Below are 22,075 nucleotides of genomic sequence, written 5' to 3'. Positions count from 1 at the left end.
ATTAACAGAGCCAGGACCTCAGGTCAGGAACTGAGCTCAGCTCCAGGCTCATCTGATGTCCTCCTGACAGCCTAAGGATGGAGAGCTTATCTCCAGTCAGAGGCATGGCAGCTGGCAGGGACTGGCCCCAGCTGACCACGGTTTTCCAAGTGCACAGCTGGGAATTTGGTCTTCCCTGCTGCCTTCCCCTGCTGTCTCATATGGATCCCCCGATCATCTACTCCCAGTACCAAAAACTCCTGTATCCTTGAAAATTCCTAATACCATGAAGGAGTGAAAATGCATAACAATGTGATGAATCACGTTTTACCTCCTAGACTAGCAACGAATGAAAGCTAAGTGTAGCAAGGGTGTAGGGGCACAGGCACATTTGTGGACCAGGTGTGACCGTAAGCTGGGTTCAGTGGTTTTTTGGAGGAAAATTCGTGAACATTTAAAGAAACTTCTGAAGTGATTTATCCCGCAGAAGGAGAAGTAGAATTCAACTTGTAAGGAATTGTCCAATAAGCTGGTGCACATGGATATGTGGACACATGATACATACAAGGGTATTTAGTATAATGCTGTTGGAATTAGCAAAGGCAAAGTCAGGATGGGATCTAACCAACTTCCCCTAGGCAGCAACAGTGAATTAACCTGTGGCTTACCCATGCAGTAAAATACAGTACCCTTGTTTAAAGGAAGATCAATCTGAATGTACTGCCATAAAACATCTAATGTGATCTGTGTTAGCTTCAAAATTTTAAAAAGCGATTGTGCATTGAAATGCATTTAATAAGGCAAGACTGATGGAGGGATCAAAGGCTCCTTTGGGATGTATAGAGTTCACATTCTCAAAACTGTGAAATTCATGTTGCTGGCCTTGTCTACACTGGTCATCCACACATTCTCTCTTCAGGGCCACTGTCCTGACACAGCCATTCTTCTAGCTGCCTCAGGTAGGTCCACTCACTACAAACTATTGTAGAAGTCAGCTGTGTTATTTTTGAGAGGTGAAAATGTTACCGCTTTTTGAATTTAGTATGAATTTGTTGAAAGAAAACATGCAAACTCTCATGGTTCCTATAACCTTGTTTTGTCCTCCCTCTTTTTTGGTATTATAGAAGGAGCCTTAGCTCTCTTGGGAGAAAGGTCAATCACTCTGAGAAAGTCCTGGCGGTCTGCACATTTTATTTATAATATGTCCTTATTGCGCACCCCACCACCAATCTCAGTTTCCAAAGCCAACTCACAACAAGAACTTTATACCTTTCATGCTGAAGGAAGGGGCCAGCCTGTGGTCCTGCCCGTGGGATGCAGAGGGGACACACGGGTGACAGTGGAAGACACTGACTGCAAGCACCTTGGTTAACCGCTTCCTGCCACTCTCAGGGCAGAGGAAGTGAAAGTTGCAAAAAAAGCATTGGACAGCTTTTTCACTGGCTGTTTGTTAAATCGATCTCCAAGGAACACGTTTAACAATGTAAACATAGAGTTACCTTTTTTTTTTTTTTTTTTTGGACAGAGTCTTGCGCTGTCGCCCAGGCTGGAGTGTATTGGTGCAATCTCGGCTCACTGCAACCTCTGCCTCCCGGGTTCAAGCAGTTCTCCTGCCTAAGCCTCCCCAGTAGCTGGAATCACAGGCGCACGCCGCCATGCCCGGCTAGTGTGTGTGTGTGTGTGTGTGAGTGAGAGATGGAGTCTCGCTCTTGTCCTCCCGGCTAATTTGTGTGAGAGAGAGAGAGAGAGTGTGTGTGTGTGTGTGTGAGAGAGAGAGATGGAGTCTCGCTTTTGTCCTTCTGGCTAATTTGTGTGAGAGTGTGTGTGTGTGTGTGTGTGTGTGTGTGTGTGTGAGAGAGAGAGAGAGAGAGAGAGATGGAGTCTCGCTTTTGTCCTCCTGGCTAATTTGTGTGAGAGTGTGTTTGTGTGTGTGTGTGTGAGATGGAGTCTCGCTCTTGTCCTCCCGGCTAATTTGTGTGAGTGAGTGTGTGTGTGTGTGTGTGTGTGTGTGACGGAGTCTCTCTTTTCTCTCCCATGCTGGAGTGCGATGGCGCGATCTCGGCTCACTGCAACCTTCGCTTCCCGGGGTCAACCGATTCTCCTGCCTGTCGCTTCCTGGGTTCAAGCGATTCTCCTGCCTCAGCCTCCTGAGTAACTGGGATTACAAGCTGCTGCCACCACGTCCGGCTAATTTGTATTTTTAGTAAACAGGGGGTTTCACCATGTTAGCCAGGCGGGTCTCCAACTCCTGACCTCAGATGATCTGCCCGCCTCGGTCTCCCAAAGTGCTGGGATTCCAGGCGTGAGCCACTGCGCCTGGCCTGGGTTAACGTTATTAACAAACTAACTAACGAACGAACGAACGAACTAAAGAGGCAACCGCGCTGTGGCTTCCTGAGATTCATTCCGGAGTTTCCATCTTGACTCCCTCCCTCCGTTGATTCTGGAACTTACTCCGGGACAGCTCAGTGTGGTCCTCGCCTCACGCGACAGCCAGGGGGAGCGCGCGCTCTGCTCCCTCGCGGCCGGGTCGCTCCTGCCCAGCCAGGGGACCCCAATCTTCCCGACTCCGATGACTGGGTAGTCCTGCCCCGGCACGCCCTGCCGCAGGCGACCCGGGCCAAGCGTCCCCGCCGTGTCCCCCTCTCTCTCTGCCCACTCCCGGCGCCAGGTGCGCTCTTCCCCAGCCAGGGACCGCGGCGGGTACTCACCGGCAGCAGAACCACGACGATGACGAAAACAAACGTAAGGGTCTTGCGGCTAGCAGCCATGGTGTGGTTCCCGACGCCGTCCTGGCTCCTAGAGAGCGCCCTGCTCGAGCGCTCGAGGCGGTTGGGGCGCTCTGTCCGCAAAGTCCTATGAGAAGGGAGGTGGGTGGAGGCTTTTCGTCCCCCTGAAGTTTGGGTAAAAAGCGCCAAACTCAATCAGAAACCGTCCGGAAACGGTCCCCGTAGCCCATGCGCCTGGAAAAGCTTCCGCAGCTACACTGCCAGAATTGGCGCGCGCCTCCACTTTTATACCCCGGAGGAAAAGGCGTGGTCACTTGTTCTCCCTTCCCGCAGTCACTTCCAGGCACTCAGAAAAGGGGCACGGCCTCCCCCAGTACCTGGGGGAGGGCCCAGGTTGTGTGCGTGGGTGCATGGACGGAGAGGAACTAGTTCTTGCCGGCAGTGGTGACCCAGGGCCTGTGGTTTGATTCCAGGTCCTGTCCAGGCTGTGGCAAGCAGAAGGGGCAGGAGCTGAGGCGCTTCCCACTGCGCTGCTGTAGTCGGGGTAGTGAGGTTCAAAGGCGGCACTGGAGGCCTGTCCTGAGCCTGCTCCCTCCCCGGGACGCCTGTCTCTCCTCTTGTTAAACCCTGAACTACTTCCTGGCTTAAGGACTTCAGTCCACTCTTAGCTTCTGCTCCCACTCCCTCCCCCAACAGCGGCCTCACTGACCACTGCTCTGATGCCACTGCCTCCAGCCCCCTTGCAGCTGTGACCCAGCACCAAGCTTCTCTGGCAGGGGCTTGGCACCCCTCAGTAGCAGGTGCCTGGCACCAAGGAGGGACCCAGTGAGCGCATGAGTGGACAGAATGAAGGACGCAGAGGCCATGACGGGCACGTGCAGAGGCTGAGGAGTAGGTAGGAGGGAGAGGAAAGCCAGGGGCATCCCCAGCCACAGCCTGGCACCCTTTGCATGGTCAAGGCACAAACACTCCCTGACCAGCCTTCAGGGCTCTAGTACTGAGGCCCCATGGGGACAGGGGAGTCAGGGGAGTGGCTTCCAAAGCATTTCCCCAAGTCTAGTTTCTACCCAGGTCCAGCTGTCTGACCTTGGGCCACTTACCTCCCCATCGAGTTAAGCACACTGCCGCTGTGAGGACAGACCCAATGTGTGGTATTGAAGGGTGCCAGCTGGTGAGCCTAGGCACTCAGGTCAATGGCACAACTCCTAGACCCTTGGGGTCAGTCGGCTCCTGATGCCTCACATGGTGGATAGAAGAGGATAGCGCTATAGAAACTAAGGTTTTATGGCTCATGAGAAACCTGGGATTGAAATGTCATCCTCTCCACAGGCTTGGATTTGAGCGATGGAGCACCCTGAGCACCTGCCAGGCCCCAGGCCCTGAGTTAGGATCAGAAATGTGTGCCAGGTCTCCGTGGCACTGAGGAGTTTGTGGGGTCAGGAATGTGTGCTGGGTGCAGATCCAGGCAGGAGGTGAGAGGACAGGGACTTCAGGAAGACTGACAGCATTAATGCAGAGCCACCAAAGCCTGCAGGAAGCTCTTTAGAGCACCTCAGGCCCCTTGGCCCTGGAGGCTGGACCACACAGTGTAGACTAGAAACCAGATTGCAGGTAACGACGCATTCTCTGTGCCCTATGTGGGACACTGACTAGGGCTAATGGCAAAAGGCTGTGAGCACCTCCCGGGAACTGGGCCTTTAGACTATAAAGTTTCCATTTAAGAGGGACTTACTAGCTTGCGATGGAACACTAACTGAAGCTCCCCCTGTGACTGAGGGACATAAAATAATCTTGAAACCTGAAAAACTCGTGATGTCTTCAGTGATCTTGGAAAAGCTGTAACGGGGAGGGCAGTCCCAAAAGAGTTCTATTACAAAATGGAAATCGTTTATATGGGATCCTGGTGCCTAAGGAAGGCAATGAGGAGACACTCATGAGCAGGGAGCCTCTGTTCCTCTCAGACTGACTCTAGAACTGGGTGAGGAGCTGCTGGATTCTAGGGTCACCTGGACACTTCCCTATACACAGCTCTTTACTGACTGACCAAGAGCTACTTAGTTTGTAGACCGTTGTTCCTAGGTGAATAGAGCAACAAGAGCGAGACTCTGTCTCCAAAAACAACAATAACAACAACAACAAAAACAAAGTATAAAACCAAACTGTGCTCTGACCACCTTGGGCCATGTCATCAAAAGCTCCTGTGGCTATGTCATGGGTGCGCATCTTCAACCTGTCTCCGATTTTCATGGTTTACATAAGTCTGCCTTTCTTCATGGTCCAGGATACAGAGCCCTCCTGTGCAAATAACTCACAATCTTCCCACACTCAGCTATCATCAGACACCTGCAGGTTGGCTCACTGCAACCTTGGCTTATCAGTACTGCACGAAGCCCTCTTCAACAGTCATCATAAATGCTAGCCTATAAAATCTCCAACAAGCCTTTGTCACTTTGCAGTCAGCTCCTCTTCTGCGAGCTTGCCCATTGCCTCCTTGCTACACGTTTTCCTACTTTCTCTAATAAATCTACTTTATCTACTTATTTATTTATTTATTTAGAGATGGAGCTTCACTCTTGCTGCCCAGGCTAGAGTGCAATGGTGCGATCTCGGCTCACTGCAACCTCCACCTCCAGGGTTCAAGCAAGTCTCCTGTCTCAGCCTCCTGAGTAGCCGGGATTACAGGCATGCGCCAACAAGCTCGGCTAATTTTTGTATTTTTTAGTAGAGACAGAGTTTCACCATGTTGGCCAGGCTCTTCTTGAACTCCTGACCTCAGGTAATCCACCCGCCTTGGCCGCCCAAAGTGCAGGGATTACAGGCATGAGTCACTGCACCTGGCCATAAATCTGCTTTTCTTTACCTACAACTGTTTTGGAAAAATCTTTTATTATTATTATTATAATAATACTTTAAGTTCTAGGGTACATGTGCACAATGTGCAGGCTTGTTACATAGGTATACATGTGCCATGTTGGTGTGCTGCACCCATCAACTCGTCATTTACATTAGGTATTTCTCCTAATGCGATCCCTCCCCCCGACCCCCACCCCATGACAGGCCCCGATGTGTGACGTTCCCCTCCCTGTGTCCGTGTGTTCTCATTGTTCAACTCTCACTTATGAGAGAGAGCATGCGGTGTTTGGTTTTCTGTTCTTGTGATAGTTTGCTGAGAATGATGGTTTCCAGCTTCATCCATGTCCCTGCAAAGGACATGAACTCATCCTTTTTTTGGCTGCATAGTATTCCATGGTGTATATGTGCCACATTTTCTTTATCCAGTCTATTATTGATGGACATTTGGGTTGCTTCCAAGTCTTTGCTATTGTGAATAGTGCCACAGTAAACATACATGTGCATGTGTCTTTATAGTAGCCTGATTTATAATCCACTGGGTAAATACCCAGTAATGGGATTGCTGGGTCAAATGGTATTTCTAGTTCTAGATCCTTGAGGAATCACCACACTGTCTTCGTGCCACTGGCCCAGAAAACCTGTCTCTCCCCTGTGACACTTACTTACTGCTGGGTAAGATAAAGGGAAGAAGAAGAGGGAGAACAGAGCAAGAGGAAAAGCAGGGTTGGTCCAGAGAGGAGGAGGGTGGGACTGGAGGAATGTAGCCCCCAACCCCCATGGGGCAAAAGCTGGGCCAAAATTGCCCCTTTCTGTTTTCTTTTTTTTGAGATGAAGTATCGCTCTGTCTCCCAGGCTGGAGTGCAGAGGTGTCATCCCGGCTCACTGCAAGCTCCGCCTTCTGGGTTCACACCATTCTCCTGCCTCAGCCTCCGGAGTAGCTGGGACTACAGGTGCCTGCCATCACGCCCGGCTAATTTTTTGTATTTTTAGTAGAGATGGTGTTTCACCGCGTTAGCCAGGAGGGTTGGATCTCCTGACCTCGTGATGTGCCCACCTCGGCCTCCCAACATGCTGTTTTCTAACCTTGACCCAAATTTCACCGCCCACATCGTTTTTAGGTGTAAAAGATGCAGTCCCATGGAGGAGGGGCAGAGCCAGGAGGCAGTGGGGCTGTGGGCTCGGAGCTCAGGAGTCGCCTCGCCTGAAAAAGTTGTTCTAGCTGAGAGGGACTGGCCCTGGGGTGGGCTCCAGGAAAACCCTGGTTAGGTCTGGGATAGAGCAAACTTGAAACAAAGACCACTTCTGCCACGGCTGCGTGGCGCCAAGACCTGGAGATCAGGGGTTAAATCCTCGAGAGAGAGCAGGCGGTGGCAACACAAGCAGCTCCAACCCTGGGGAAGCCATGTTGTCCCGGTCCAGGTCTCCAGGGCTGTGGCCCCCTCCCCTCCACAGCCTCCAGAGCAGCTGGCAGGCAAGCTCCGGCGTGTGCTGCCCTCTACAGGCTGCTCAGCCTCCATGCAGCTCACCCAGCCCAGGGCTCCAAGTGAGGCCATGGGCAGCGCAGGAGGGAAGCAGTGGGTAGCCCGGAGCAGCCCCACCTCCCCTCTGGGGAAGGCAGACAGCATGGGGGCATGCCTGGGCCTCGCGTGAGCTGTGGGTGAGAGGGAGAGCGGGTCCTCCAGGGTAAGGGGAGCGGGAAATGGGTCTCCCAAGTGCCTGTAGGGCTGAGCAACCTGGGTCCACTGATGGGGATGCAGGCAAGGGCTGCTGTCCCTCTCTCCAGAGGGAGGGGCAGACAAGAGAGAAACAGGGAGGAGGTGCGTGCGAATTCCAGTGCCCAAGAACCTGGCCCTTTAAAATCTAGGGAGTTATAGGCAGGAACCTCGACCCCTCCCCACCTCCAGCCCCCCAACCCCCCACCCCACCCCCAGGCGGGCCAAGCCTGAAGGCAGAGAAGGGACAAGGAAGGAATCCCAGCAGGAAGGAGGCCCTGGCCTCCTGTCAATCAGAGCTGCGTCACAGGAGGAGGGGAGGATGGAAATAAATGAACACCACAACTCTTTTTCTATGAGGTTTCACATTTATTTTGGTCATAAATATATGAGCATTTCATAAATAACCAGGTGTTATGTGCTATTTGACCTCGGTATAAAGCAAAACTTAAACAAATATCCAACCCCCGAAAACCCCAACAACTTCACGTTCTCAGGAAGCTTACTTTAAAGGAATAAGCTTAAACACTGATAAGGCTAATAGGCCAGATACATCTTCAAGGAAGGCCTCTGAGGAAGGGACAAGGGAGCTGGGTCTGGACTGGCTCCCTCTGAGCTTTGAGGCTGAGTGTCCTGCACCGAAGGCCCAGCAAAGGCAAAGACCAGGAGGCAGCAGCACCCTGTGCCTTCCAGAACTGCAGGGGACAACGCGTGGGACGCCAGATGGAAGTGGGAGAGGATGGAAGTGAGTAGACCAGAAAGGCCACCCCCTCCTAAAACTCCACGGACACAACACTCTGCATGTGCGATCTTCAGACAATTCTAACTTTGTCCCACCAAACCAGTCCCGGAACAAAACACACAATGCCCTGAGATGGAAAAGATTGAAACCCCTAGAATGACTACATCTGTAATTTATCCTACCACGACTGGACTGCTGTGGAGAAGGGTTTGCTGGAACGAGGCTACACTGATTACTGAGGTTCTTAAATAAAATAATGGAATGTGACACAAGGACAAATGTGTCACCCATTTGAGGTTCCGTTGTCATAGTGTTTAAGAATTGGTATTACTCAGATGAATCAGATGCTTACAGAGAAGTCAAGCGACTCAAATAGGGAATCTGTACCCTAAAATGCAGCTCAGGAATCTCTACCCTAAATGCAGCCCAGGGACTCAGGGTCACAGACCACCAGAAGGGAGAGGGGCCCATCCACTCCTGAGTCGGCAACCATTTCACACCATTCCCAAGCACTGTCCACTCCTCCCTCCTGATGCCATGGCACATGCTGGGGCAGATAAACACCTGCTCTGCCCTGAGCCCAAAGGAGGCCCAAGATTCACTAATGTTCAACGGTAATGGCGCTTGAAAGAGAAACTCTTCACAGTCTCAGATCTAACTTAGTTCTGTCTTCATCTGCTGTGGACACGTAGGAAGATGCAGTTCCATGACTGTCCCAGCAGGACAAATCAGACACATGGCTTCCCAAAGATACCATGCTCTTCAAAATCCTGGGCATATGTAAACGTCTACTTATAAATAAATATGGCTATATACCTCTAAAATTATCAAGTAAGACAGGCTGGCCCCCTGAGAAGTTGCCAGTCATCAAACCCTTGTCCAGTCTCAGGGCGTAGGAGGGAGAACTGGAACACAGTCAGTGCCTCCCACGGAGGGAGGATTTCTCCCTTCGTCACTAGTTATATTTCCAGTCATTTTTGACTGCTGATTTGCACCCCCAGGGAACCCATGTAAACAGCCTAATAAGTGCATTTCCTAGAGTTTTTCCATGCTTACATCATTATACAAAAATCGGAAAATAGATAATACAGCATACAGTAATAAGCAATACAAATGTTTCTCTAATTAAGGTGGGGGTAAGCCCCAATAATCCCATCTTAACGCTCAAAACTCTAAGTCGAACCCTCATAAATCCATATGCTCATGACGTAGCATAGGACTATGTCTTGATAATCTCATCATTAACTCAGAAATATCCTAAACTGAAAATACAGCTAATAACCAGATAATCCCATTCTAAAGTTAAAAAACTATAAGGTAAACCACTGTGGCTATGCGGCATCTGTAGTTAGATGTCATTAAATGCACATACCAGTAGAGATGGAGCTTGCAATATAAGAAATAGAAAAAAAGACTTGTCTCATGATGAACAACTGGAAAGAATGACATCCTAAAACCACTTTTTTTCTTTTTAAATTGAGACGGAGTTTCACTGTGTTGACCAGGCTAGTCTCAAACTCCTGAACTCAAGTGATCCACCAACCTCAGCCTCCCAAAGTGGTGGGATTACAGGCATGAGCCACCGCACTTGGACGAAAACCACCGTTAATACACAATCGTATAACTCTATGCCGCCAAGAGTCTTATACAAATTTCCCCAGTTTCCTTATCACACGCAGTATTTCATAAAAATTACTTCAAGTGCACTGACAAAGTTCTAAGACCTTTGGTAAGATGCACCATATTGGATCGCAGAGTTAGTTGAGGCATGGTTCAAGTACTGGACTGTCTCTTCCAGGCTGCTTCCCCTTCTAGAAGAAAAGGTAAACGAGGAAAGCTCTGGTTTCCTGAAGAGATTCTTTCACAGGGACGACGTAGCAAAGCCTGCGTCATCTTCATAAAAGAGCTTCTCAGAGTCCACCATGTGGTCCTGAATTGTTTCCTTTGCATGTCCTTCCTCCAGTGTTGCCGAGGCATCCAGCAAGGTGTTGACTGAGAAGAGAGAAGAGATTTAGAGTCTCGATGCTCCAAGGACAATCTGCACAGGATTGACATGGGACCCCCTGCTTCCAGCAGTGAATGCTCCAGAAGAGCCCTCTCGCTATAGGGACAGCAGTTAGGACACTGTCCCTATTCCCTGTCTCAAGGCACAAAACACTTACTCTCAGTGGGGTCAGCGTCATTCACTGGAACCGGCAGCGTCTTCCTCTGACGCCCTTCAGCTTCTGCCTGTTCCTGTAACACACAGTGAGGAATGCTCTGGTCAGAGTCAGGAGTCCTGCAGTCCAGTACTGACCCTGACCACCAGCCAGCAAGAGACCTGCAGCGCTTCCCATCTCGGGTCTCCATGGAGATGGAGACAAACCTCTGGTCCTGCATAGCTCTTGGGCTCTGTGTGCTGGTGACTCATTGAGACATAAGTGGCATGCAGTAAATGTTCACTTTGTAAGTGTTCTGCCCAACTTTGACTACTGTATATGCCCGGGTAATTATCCCCTGATCAAGACATAGAACATTGCCACCACCCCAGAAAGTCCCCTTCTGCCCCATCTAATCAACTCCCACCCACCCTCACAGGAAATGATCACTTCCTTACACAATTCTCACCAGCAGAAGTCTCGGCAGAAGAGTATATATGAGAGCACCCAGGAAAACCTAACAAAATGATTTATTCCAAGACTGTAAATGACCTTTGATCATTAATATTGTACCATATCCATAGTGTAAATAAATAAAACAGCAGTCTCCATAGACGCTGGAGAGACATTTGGTAAAATTAAACACCAATTCTGATCTTTTTCAGAACCTTTTAGAATAGTAGGTTGCATTCTTGATTATGAGAATTTCTATATGAAACCAAAAGTGAACGCCATTCCTCAGGGTGACACTTTGGAGGTCTTCTCCAGAAATCAAATCAGGACCCAAATACCTGCCTTCCCTAAGCACAGCTGAACATGGTTCAGAAAGGTCTGGCCTAGGCAACAAGATGGAAAATTAAAATGAGGCGAGACTCTTGGAAGAGGGCAGACACAATAATCATTATTTTCAATGTCATTTAAAATCCCTAAGAATGAAACTACAATACTGAAATAGAAATGTATGTTTGGAGGAATCTTAAAAACATAGCAGATGCAATAAATTAGCAAACAGAATTACAAGGCTATCCAACTCATGCTGGATACGAAATACTAAACAGCCATAAGAAACAGGAATAATTGATTTGAAGAGGAACACAAATCACAACTCAGTTACAATAAAATACTTGACACCAAATGTTATCTCCTTTGATAAGGAAATACTGAATACTTATTTCTGAATAAATATTATGCTGAATATTATTATACTGAATAAATATACTGAATCTAGAAATACTGAATATTTTATATTCACTATATATAAATTTATGTATGTATATATAGATTTTATATATAAATATATATAATAAATTATATATGATAAATATATATAATATACATAATAAAATATATAATTTATTTGTATATAAATTTATTAGTTTATATAATTATTGTTTATTATATAAATTCATATATTTATATATTTTTATAAACTATTTTGTAAACTAGTTCAACCATTATGGAAAACAGTATGGCGATTCCTCAAGGATCTAGAACTAGATGTACCATATGACCCAGCCATCCCATTACTGGGTATATACCCAAAGGACTATAAATCATGCTGGTATAAAGACACATGTACACGTATGTTTATTGCAACACTATTCACAATAGCAAAGACTTGGTATCAACCCAAATGTCCATCAGTGACAGACTGGATTAAGAAAATGTGGCACATATACACCATGGAATACTATGCAGCCATAAAAAAGGATGAGTTTGTGTCCTTTGTAGGGACATGGATGCAGCTGGAAACCATCATTCTTAGCAAACTATCACAAGAACCGAAAACCAAACACCGCATGTTCTCACTCATAGGTGGGAACTGAACAATGAGATCACTTGGACTCGGGAAGGGGAACATCACACACTGGGGCCTATCATGGGGAGAGGGGAGGGGGGAGGGATTGCACTGGGAGTTATACCTGATGTAAATGACGAGTAGATGGGTGCTGATGAGGTGATGGGTGCAGCACACCAACATGGCACAAGTATACATATGTAACAAACCTGCACGTTATGCACATGTACCCTAGAACTTAAAGTATAATAATAATAATAAATTTTAAAAATATATATAATTATATATATTATATAAATTCATATATTTATATATAAATATGTATTTATTTATATATAAATACTGAATATTTATAAAATATGTATAAATATTTACATTTATATTTATAAAATATTCAGTATTTCTAGATTAATTTTTAATTTTAAAGCGAATTGACAAAAATGCCGAGTTTTTTCAGAAGGGAAGGATGGAGGAAATCTTTTAATTGTGAATTTTATCTGGGTAAAATGATACATTTTGAAAAAGTATGGAAGAGGTGTTTGCTCTTTTGGATATTAAAAAACATTAGAAAGTTCCCATTGGAACATGCCTCACAATGGTAAGAGCCATCTATGACAAACCCACAGCCAACATCATACTGAACGGGCAAAAGCTGGAAGCATTCCCCTTGAGAACTGGAGCAAGACAAGGATGCTCACGCTCACCACTCCCATTCAACATAGTACTGGAAGTCCTAGCCGGAGCACTCAGGCAAGAGAAAGAAGGAAAAGGCATCCAGATATGAAATGAAGAAGTCAAAACTCTTCATGGACGATATGATTCTACACCTTGAAAACCCTGAAGACTCCACTAAAAGGCTCCTGGAACTAATAAACAGCTTCAACAAAATTTCAGGATACAAAATCAATGTATAAAAATCAGTAGCGCAGGGCACTGTGGCTCACACCTGTAATCCCAGCACTTTGTGAGGCGAGGCAAGGCAAGTGGATCACGATGTCAGGAGTTCAAGACCAGCATGACCAACATGGTGAAACCCTGTCTTTACTAAAGAATACAAAAATTAGCCGGGTGTAGCCGGGTGCAGTGGCTCACATCTGTAATCCAGCACTTTGGGAGGCCGAGGCAGGCGGATCAGAAGGTCAGGAGATTGAGACCATCCTGGCTAACACAGTGAAACTCCATCTCTACTAAAAATACAAAAAATTAGCTGGGCGTGGCGTCCCAGCTGCTCCGGAGGCTGAGGCAGGAGAATGGCGTGAACCTGGGAGGCGGAGTTTGCAGTGAGCTGAGATCGTGCCACTGCACTCCAGCCTGGGTGACAGAGAGACTCCATCTCAAAAAAAAAAAAAAAAAAAAAAAAAGGAAAACAAATCATTCTACCAAAAGACAGACACCATTATCCATAATAGCAGTGACGTGAAATCAACCTAGGTTCCCATCAACAGTGGATTGAATGAAGAAAATGTGGTATATATACACCATGGGAGACTACACAGCAATAAAAAAGAATGAAATCATATTGTTTACAGCCACATAGATGAAGCTGGAGGCCATCATCCTAAGTGATTTAACATAAGAACGCAAAACCAAATACTGCATGTTCTCACTCATAAGTAGGAGCTAAACATCAGGTACTTACGAAGACAAAGTCGGCAACAATAGACACTGGCGACTACCAGGGCGGGGAGGGAGGGAGGGGAGGAAGGGTTGAAAAACTAACTGTTGGATACTATGCCCACAACCTGGATAAAATCATTCATACCCCGAATTTCAGCATCAAACAATATAACCAGGTAAGAAACTTGCATATGCACCTCCTGAATCAAAATAAATTTGAAAAAGGAAAAAGAAAAAATGAAAACAAGTTTCCTTTGGCAGTGTATTATATGTAACATAATCCCTGTAATGTAAACAAAATGTACGTGCTTGTATGAATATACATGGCATATGCATAAAAATTTCCACAAAGAATCACAAGATATTCTCTGTTGCATTTACCTGAATTAAGAAGGTCTGGGGCTGGAGGAAGTGTTGGGGGACTACCACTATGACTGAGAACCTTCCTGTAGTGTGGCAGACGTGTGGCTCTGCATTTACCACTTTCAAAAAATGTGCAACGCAGTCAGGTGCAGTGGCTTATGCCTGTAATCCCACCACTTTGGGAGGCCAAGGTGAGAGGATGACTTGAGGCCAGGAGTTTGAGACCAGCCTGGGCAACATAGCAAGATCAGATCTCTACAAATTACAAAATAAAGGTGCAATGCGGTTCAGCAGCATGGAGTAATTGTTGACATTTTTTGTTTGTTTTCTTCCCTTTTTATACTTCATTTAAAAAAAACATGCGGTGTAGTTATAGGAAAGGAAGAAAACGGGTGGAAAGTGATCCTTGTCCAGATAAGTATTTGACAAGTGGTCAAAGAGGAGCCAAAAGCAGTAAACAATAGGAGAATCATTTCTTAAACAGGTGAGGAGGAAGGAGACAATGACTCAGAATAATTCAGAGTTCCTCCCTTCACGCAGCATTGCAAAAGAAATGGCACCTACATTCCACTGGTGAATGCTACAAACCAAATCGTTCTTTCAAAGTCCATAAGATATTAGATAGGATCATCTTATCTTGAAGGAAAGAACTTTCGAAGCAAAAAGAAAATGTGTGTCCAGATTTCACACCTACTCAATGTCATATCAAAACTGGTGAATCCAAGTGAATAACTAGATGTATGTGTTTGTGTAATACAAAAGCACTTCTACGCACTGACTGAGAAATCCTACTTCCTCCCAGAAGCCTCCTTACATACTTGATCAGAAATCTGGACAAAGATTTACTATGAAGTATGTGCAGTGTAGTGAGAATTTTGAAGTACATTTAAAACTTCTGCAGTTTCAAGCAGGGGCTCCCTGAGTTCTGTTAGGAGCACACGATGGAGACTGTGCAGCCTTAGTCAGTCATCAACGAACCCTGTGACACCCACTGTATGCCTGTGGAGATCCAGGCTCTGGGGACAAGGAATAAGAAGCAGATGTCCTGCAGACTGGCACAGTCACCACCTCAGTGCAGCTGCTCCATCCCCTGCAGTCCCTTCTCCCAAAGGCTTCATGTCCCCTTGGGCCAGGAGAGCGGAGGCACTGCCATCTCCCACTGTCCTCAAAGTCCTGTGCAGGCAGCAGGCCAGGCATGGCACAGTCCCTCCTCAACTCACCAGCAGACGCTGTGCCTCCTCTGGCGACTGTACAGTCACACCTGTTGGCTCTGCCGACTCCTGACCTTTGATTTCCTGCTCAGAGACCTGGGTGGGCTGCAAGAATCTGGTACTCAGGCTCTCGTTGCGGGCATTGTCCTCCGTCCCAGGAACTCGTGAAGGACGTGAACGCCGGAAAAAGACCTTGGGAAGGCAAACAGCCCACTCCAGTCCACACCCAGGGCTCAGCTTCAAGGTCCCCAGTTGGCAGCTGGACCTGCCATCCCCAATCCCTCCCAATGAGGTCACCCCAGGCAGCTGAGGCTCAGCACATCCAGCATCCACTGCGGAGGTGGGTCAGGTGGGCACCCCATCCCCACGGGGCCAGCTGTGGAGTGACGGTGTCACCCAGGCTGCAGGAAGGACGGGGCTGCAGCACGGCCCGCCAGTCTGTGTGCTGCTCAAAATGGCCATGTGTCCCCCACAGTCAGCCCAGATACCCCAGGCCACGTCAGAGAGTCAGGGCAGCTACGAGGACAAGGAATTGTGTCCACCCAGGCTCGCCAGTGGACGGGAAGCAGTTCCTGAACCCATGAAGCCCCCAGTTTCTGGAGAAACCAACTTACTCTGTGCACACGTTCGGGGTCCCCTCCACCACCTGCAAGAGAAGGAGTCTCCTTAGCAGGCAGGGAGGGGCCCACACAGCACCTCCCTCCCAGAGGACAGCGGGGCACAGGGGTAGGCTGGGGGCAGGGACACTGGACAAGGAGCCCTGGGGCTGGGAACAGGAATAGGGCCTTGCAATTCGGGGACACCCTGAGGAAGGGGGATGAGAAGGGGAACTAGAGTAAAAACCAACACGTGGAAAATCTCTATGTTCTGCTCTGAGCAAGGCTGAATAAATCCCAGAACCACTTCTCATCCTGACCCTTGTCACCCAGTTGAGGAGCCGACCGCCCCCTGCCTGGCTGGGCCTGAAGGTGGGAGGAACTGGCCCTGCCCTCCTACACTTGGCTGGGAGATGAGGGGACCCCCAGCCCCGAGAGAGGCGATGAGACCAGGGTCCTGGGGGATACACGGGATGTGGGGATGGGGCGATCACAAGGCGGAAGATCGAACCAGGCTGGAGACACTTGGACCAGGGGCATGGATGGGGATTACTGTCTGTGGGAACGGAGTGGGAGGGGGCAGGGCAGACAGTGTCCAGCGCCCCCACCCTCAGCCAGCACCTACCTAAGCAGATGCCTTTCAGTGAAGAAATGAGTTTCTTCCGACGTAAAATGCAAACAAACGCAGCCGCAAACAGAATGATGAAGACTGTAACGACGCCGGCTATGAGACCGTAAAGGTCAGGAGTCCCCAGGCTGGTGGGCACTGTGTCTTCCACCGCGGGGGTTTTCTCAGTGGAACTGGCAGCTGATGTAGTGCAGTTGATGTCACTCCAGGGCGTACAATCACTGACCTTGATCATCCCTCTGGGACACCTGGGTACACACAGGGATGGAGACGGGGACTCCTGATGGAAAGCTGGCCAGGTGAGATGAAAGAGGAGCCACCCTCCCTGCCTAATGTCCTTGAGAAGATGTCAGAGGAGGACAGGCTCCTTGTGTCAGCAGAGGGTCCCCCTATGCTCCCTTCTTGAGGCTGGGGAAGGGTCTGAGCATGCGCACTTCAGCCCCTCGGCCTCCCTGCTCTGGGGTCAGAGCTGCAGCTCCAGGAGCCTTCCGTGCTGGGCACACACGGAGCTTCCCTGGGCTGCAGGGGAGGCTGCCTTAGGAGGAGCCACACTCCAGGGGAAGATCACAAGCCCCTGTGGCCACAAGCTGAGCCCCTTCCTCCAGTTAACCCACAGTACCAGTGAGCCCTCGCCCCACCCTGTCTGCTGCTGGGTCCTCCCAATCACAGCAAACAGTGGAGGGCCAGAGAAGAGCAAGTTACTCTTTGCCCCTAAAACCCAAATAGGAAAAAGAAGGACTTATTGAGAAGTCAGGGGCCAGAAGTGAGGCCGGCGGGGTGGGCTCAGGTCCTCATGGGAACTTAAGGGAGCTCCACCCACAGCCTCATTATGATTTTTGTGAGCTACAGGCACTTTTTCCTTTATGGGTCTCCACCTGCATAAAAAATATTTAAAATTACATTTTTTTTAAACCAATTTGGAATAAGGACAAATACAAGCCAGGCTGGATTCAAGTGTGTTCTTCTGATTTCAAAAGGAAATCACATTTCCTAGGTCCCCTGAAAAATTTCAAGGGACCTAGAAAGTCACCTCCTGTGCCCAGTGAACAATTCAGCCTGGCCAAAGGGACTCGTGTTAGGGAGGGTATGGGAAGGGACTGCCGCAGGGGGTAGGGGTGGGGACAGGCAGATGGACCAGGAGGGGCCACCGCAGGCTCAGGAAATCCCATAGGCTCAGGGATGCCTCATGGGGTCAGGGGTGAGACAGAGGTACTCGGTGACTCAGGTCTTTTCAGGTTCTTGAAAGCTGTCGGGAGCCCCTGGCTGCTGTCTCACCCTGTGCTGCACTTCCGGCACATCTCAGGGGAGTTTGCATCCTGGAAGCTTCCTTTTTCACACTGACACACAGTGTCTCTGGTCGTGGTGCAGGAGCTTGTATTTGTTTGACCTGACAACAGAGCATAAGGTTTTGGGAATGAGTTTCCCTGACATGTCAGTCCACCCTTCCTCACCACCCCATCCCCTCCCACTCAGCTCAACTCAGTTCACCAAGGAGTTCTGAGGGCCGGTTTCTGCACCAGCATACTCGGGACTCATACAGGACACCCACCCTGTACATAAGGACCAATACAAAAGGACCGTGATTATTTATTACATCAGATCAGGAGAAAAGCATTGTTTAGATGGCAAGGTCAGTAGCAAGGGAGGCGCAAGGGCATCACCTGAGAGACTCTGCAAGGAGAGCAGCCCTTGGGGGACTTCCCAAAAGCCCCGGCCTTGACTGGGAGGAGGAAGGGGCCTGAGAACCTGAAGGCTGAGTGAACCCGAGCACCTGCCAGGAGCCCAGAGCCCGGGAGGAAACAGCCTGCTCCCGGAGCAGACCCGTGCCACCACTGGAACCCAGCCCTGTCCACTGGGCCAGGCCTCCTCTGTGCTGTAATGACGCCCCCACCCCCTTGCAGGCAATAGTTCAGAGGAGTTCCCAGCCAGTTGCCAGGCATTATAGAAAAGATTTTGGTTGGGCACAGTGGCTCACGCCTGTAATCACAGCACTCTGGGAGGCTGAGGTGGGTGGATCACCTGAGGTCAGGAGTTCGAGACCAGCCTGGTCAACATGGAGAAACCCTGTCTCCACTAAAAATACAAAAAACTGGCCTGGCTTGGTGGCTTACATCTGTAATCCCAGGACTTTGGGAGGCTGAGGAGGGCGGATCACGAGGTCAGGAGATCAAGACCATCCTGGCTAACACGGGGAAACCTCGTCTCTACTAAAAATACAAAAAAAATTAGCCGGATGTGGAGGCGGACGCCTGTAGTCCCAGCTACTCAGGAGCTTGAGGCAGGAGAATGGCGTGAACTCAGGAGGCGGAGCTTGCAGTGAGCCCTGATGGCGCCACTGCACTCCAGCCTGGGCAACAGAGCGAGACACAGTCTCAAAACAAACAAACAAACAAAATCAGCCAGGCGTGGTGGCGCATGCCTGTAATCCCAGCTACTCAGGAAGCTGAGGTAGGAGAATCGCTTGAACCTGGGAGGCGGAGGTTGCAGTGAGCCAAGATCATGCCATTGTCCTCAAGCCTCGGCAACAAGAGCGAAACTCTGTCTAAAAAAAAAAAAAGAAATCTTTTTTTCTTTTTTTTTTTTTTCCAATCAACCAGTCATAATCATGGAACGGGGCATGATGAAGACCAAGTTGGGCTAGAACTTGGTTCCCCGACTCACATCAGCTACAGCTCCCACCCACCTCATCACTATGCACTCCACCTCTGGGCAAGGGGTTCACACATTCTGTACCTGATTTACAAACTGTACATAGAAGGCAAGAAGGCAAATTGTTGGAAGCAATGGTGTAATCCACACCCTCTGTGCACGGGTTACAGGCTCCAGTATGTTCTGATCTATGAAATCCTGGGAAAGGAGAGAAAAGCCAATGAATGAGTCACCACAGAATTCCCAGAGGCTGGCAGTGGCTGGAAAACTTCTCTTTTGGCCCTCAGTGGAATCCAGACGGAGAAATCCACTCTTCTAGGCTTCGTCTTGTCATCAGTTCTGCATCTGTTACACACCTTGGACTGTCACTGCTGACAGAAATATAATACAAACCACACGCAAAATTCAAATTCTATGACAGCCGTATTAAAATAGTAAAAAGAAAGGTCAAGTTAATTTTAACAATCTACTTTTGAACCTAAAATATCCAAAACACTACATTTCAATGTGTAATCAATATAAATATTTGAAATGTTTTATCTTTTTTTGGCAGGGCGCGGTGGCTCACGCCTGTAATCCCAGCATGTTGGGAGGCCGAGGCGGGCAGATCACGAGGTCAGAAGATCGAGACCATCCTGGCTAACACGGTGAAACCCCGTCTCTACTAAAAATACAAAAAATTGGCCAGGTGGCGCCTGTAGTCTCAGCTATTCGGTAGGCTGAGGCAGGAGAATGGCGTGAACCCGGCAGGCAGAGCTTGCAGTGAGCCGAGATCGTGCCCCTGCACTCCAGCCTGGGCGACACAGAGAGACTCCATCTCTTGAAAAAAAAAAAAAAAGGAATATTTTATTTATTTATTTATTTTTGGAGACAGAGTTTCACTCTTGTTGCCCAGGTTGGAGTGCAGGGGCACGATCTCGGCTGACTGCAACCTCCACCTCCCAGGTTCAAGCGATTTTCCTGCCTCAGCCTCCCGAGTAGATGGGATTACAGGCACCTACCACCACACCCGGCTAATTTGTTGTATTCTTAGTAGACATGGTGTTTCACCATATTGGCCAGGCTAGTCTCAAACTCCTGACCTCAGGTGATCCACCCTCCTCGGCCTCCCAAAGTGCTGAGATTACAGGCATGAGCCACCACGTCATGCCCAGTCTACTTTTTTTTAAAAAAAAACAATAAAATAAAATAACAAAATAAAATCCAACCTCGTCTACATGTGATCTGCCCATGCTGGTCCACCTGACCTGTTTGCTCTCCACTCACTATGGTGGCCCTGTCTTTGCTCAGTATCCCCCAGCCCCTGCACCCTGCGGCTGTCATTCCCAGGGAGGCTGCTCAGGAGCACTATTTCTGGCTCTCTGCACAACTATCCTTGTCCAACTTTGGATACTGGCCAAAATCACCATCCTCGAGAGGCCCCACCAACCTCGTCTCCGTCTCACTCATCACTTAATTATTCTTCATGGTTCCTATCAGGAATTTCTGACTGCTATTTTGATCTGTGTATCTTAATACTATCCCAGAGAAAAGGTTCCATGAGGGCAGGGCCTCTTATAATTATCCCCATTAGCATGGTGCCTGACTGACAGAAATCATCCAACGTATCCCTATGGAATAAAGAACCATGAAGTGTAGGAAACAGAAGTCTAGAAGCACATAGAGATAAGGGCAGGATAAGCTAAGATATCAGTCTTAGCTTGCGCCTTCGGGCTAGCACTACAGACCCAGGATCCTGACCCAACTCCACAGATTCAGCTTCCAGGTCTGCCCTAGTGCCACGTCAGTCCCCATGAACTCAGGCTCCAGGCCCTTCCCTGTGGACCCAAGGATGAGGCCCATCACAGCACCTGGCTGACATCTGCAGACCCAAGTACAAGGCCTACTCCAGTGCCAGTTCAGCCCCCATGGAACCAGGCCTCAGGTCACCTCTCTGGATACAGGCTCTGACCACCTTTGAACGACACCACATGGCCTGCCCAGAATCTGTGTACAGGCTGATTGGTGAAGGGCGTTCCCTGACAAAGCCAGTCTGTAAATACTGGAATAAGTCCCTGCTTCTTCAAAGAGCACATTCCCACACATTGCCTCAGGCTCATGAGCAATCAGGGAATCATGACAGCACCAAGGAAACAAAATGAAGCACAAGTAACCAACCCGAAACAAACAGACATTTACAACAGCCTGACAAAGAATTGAAAATACTCATCTTAAAGAAGCTCAGTCAGCTACTAGAGAATACAGATAGACAACTAAGTCATGTCAGAAAAACAATACATGAACAAAATGAGTGGTTTAATATATACAGACAACATAAAGAACCAAGCAGAAATTCTAAAATTAAACAACACAATATCTGAACTAAAAAATTCCAGAGAATGTCAACAGCAGAGTTGACTAATTGGAAGAAAGACTCAGTGAGCTTGAAAACAGATTGTTTGAAATTACCAAGTCACAGAAAGAAAAAAAAAAATAAAAGAATGAAAAAGAGGGAAGAAAGCCAACAGTACCAACGGTTACCGTGAATAAAAACACTACATGCATTATGGTAGTCCAAGGAGCATCAGAGAAAGTGAAAGGAACAGAATGTGCAATTAAAGAAATAATTAAAGGAAATGTCCCAAATCAGGATGGAAATGGATATCCACATTCATGAAGTCCAAAAAACCCCAAACAGATTAAACATGAAGAGATCTTCACCAAGACATATCTTAAACAAATTCCAAAAATCAAAGGCAAATAGAATTTTGAAACCAGCAAGAGAAAAGCAATGTACACAAAGGAAACCTTATACAACTATTGAAGGCTTCTCAGCAGAAAACCCACAGGCCAGGAGAGAGTGGAATTACACAAAGTACAGAAAGGAAAAAACCCTTGCCAACCAAGAATACTGTACCTGGCAAGCCTGTTCTTTAGAAATGAAGAGCAGTAAAGGCTTTATCACACAAACAAACAAACAAACAAAAAAACCATTGGAGTTCATCTTTAGCATTTCTTGCCTTACACGAAATACATAAATTCTTGCCTTACAAGAAATGCTGAAGAGAGTTATTCAATCTG

At 48.2% G+C, this 22,075-nt stretch overlaps 2 protein-coding genes across 3 annotated transcripts in view; both read right to left on the bottom strand.

Moving 5' to 3' along the window:
• LOC139355607 (tumor necrosis factor receptor superfamily member 10D-like) overlaps positions 1 to 4,955 on the bottom strand; it is a 29,124-nt gene extending 24,169 nt beyond the window's left edge. Inside the window, 5 exon segments of the mRNA XM_071067439.1 lie at positions 2,691 to 2,740; positions 2,743 to 2,898; positions 3,086 to 3,193; positions 3,418 to 3,592; positions 4,869 to 4,955. Of these exon segments, the coding sequence (XP_070923540.1) occupies positions 2,691 to 2,740; positions 2,743 to 2,898; positions 3,086 to 3,193; positions 3,418 to 3,592; positions 4,869 to 4,955 (576 nt within the window).
• Positions 4,956 to 7,586: 2,631 nt separating this feature from the next.
• LOC105482065 (tumor necrosis factor receptor superfamily member 10D) overlaps positions 7,587 to 22,075 on the bottom strand; it is a 28,715-nt gene continuing 14,226 nt past the window's right edge. The window contains exons 3-9 of one of the 2 annotated variants that reach the window (XM_071068498.1): positions 19,100 to 19,213; positions 17,642 to 17,753; positions 16,364 to 16,614; positions 15,757 to 15,788; positions 15,152 to 15,238; positions 10,178 to 10,250; positions 7,587 to 10,007 (exon numbers count right to left, since the gene is read on the bottom strand). In XM_071068498.1, the coding sequence (XP_070924599.1) occupies positions 9,877 to 10,007; positions 10,178 to 10,250; positions 15,152 to 15,238; positions 15,757 to 15,788; positions 16,364 to 16,614; positions 17,642 to 17,753; positions 19,100 to 19,213 (800 nt within the window). In that variant the 3' untranslated portion in view covers positions 7,587 to 9,876. Of the gene's footprint in view, positions 10,008 to 10,177; positions 10,251 to 15,151; positions 15,335 to 15,756; positions 15,789 to 16,363; positions 16,615 to 17,641; positions 17,754 to 19,099; positions 19,214 to 22,075 lie in introns of both variants that reach the window. The other variant, XM_071068497.1, reaches the window with a different exon arrangement.

The sequence above is a fragment of the Macaca nemestrina genome, chromosome 8 (genome assembly GCF_043159975.1).
Source record: "Macaca nemestrina isolate mMacNem1 chromosome 8, mMacNem.hap1, whole genome shotgun sequence".
NCBI lineage: Eukaryota > Metazoa > Chordata > Mammalia > Primates > Cercopithecidae > Macaca > Macaca nemestrina.
The sequence above is the reverse complement of the archived record's forward strand: the minus strand, read 5'-3'. Positions and strand labels throughout refer to the sequence as shown.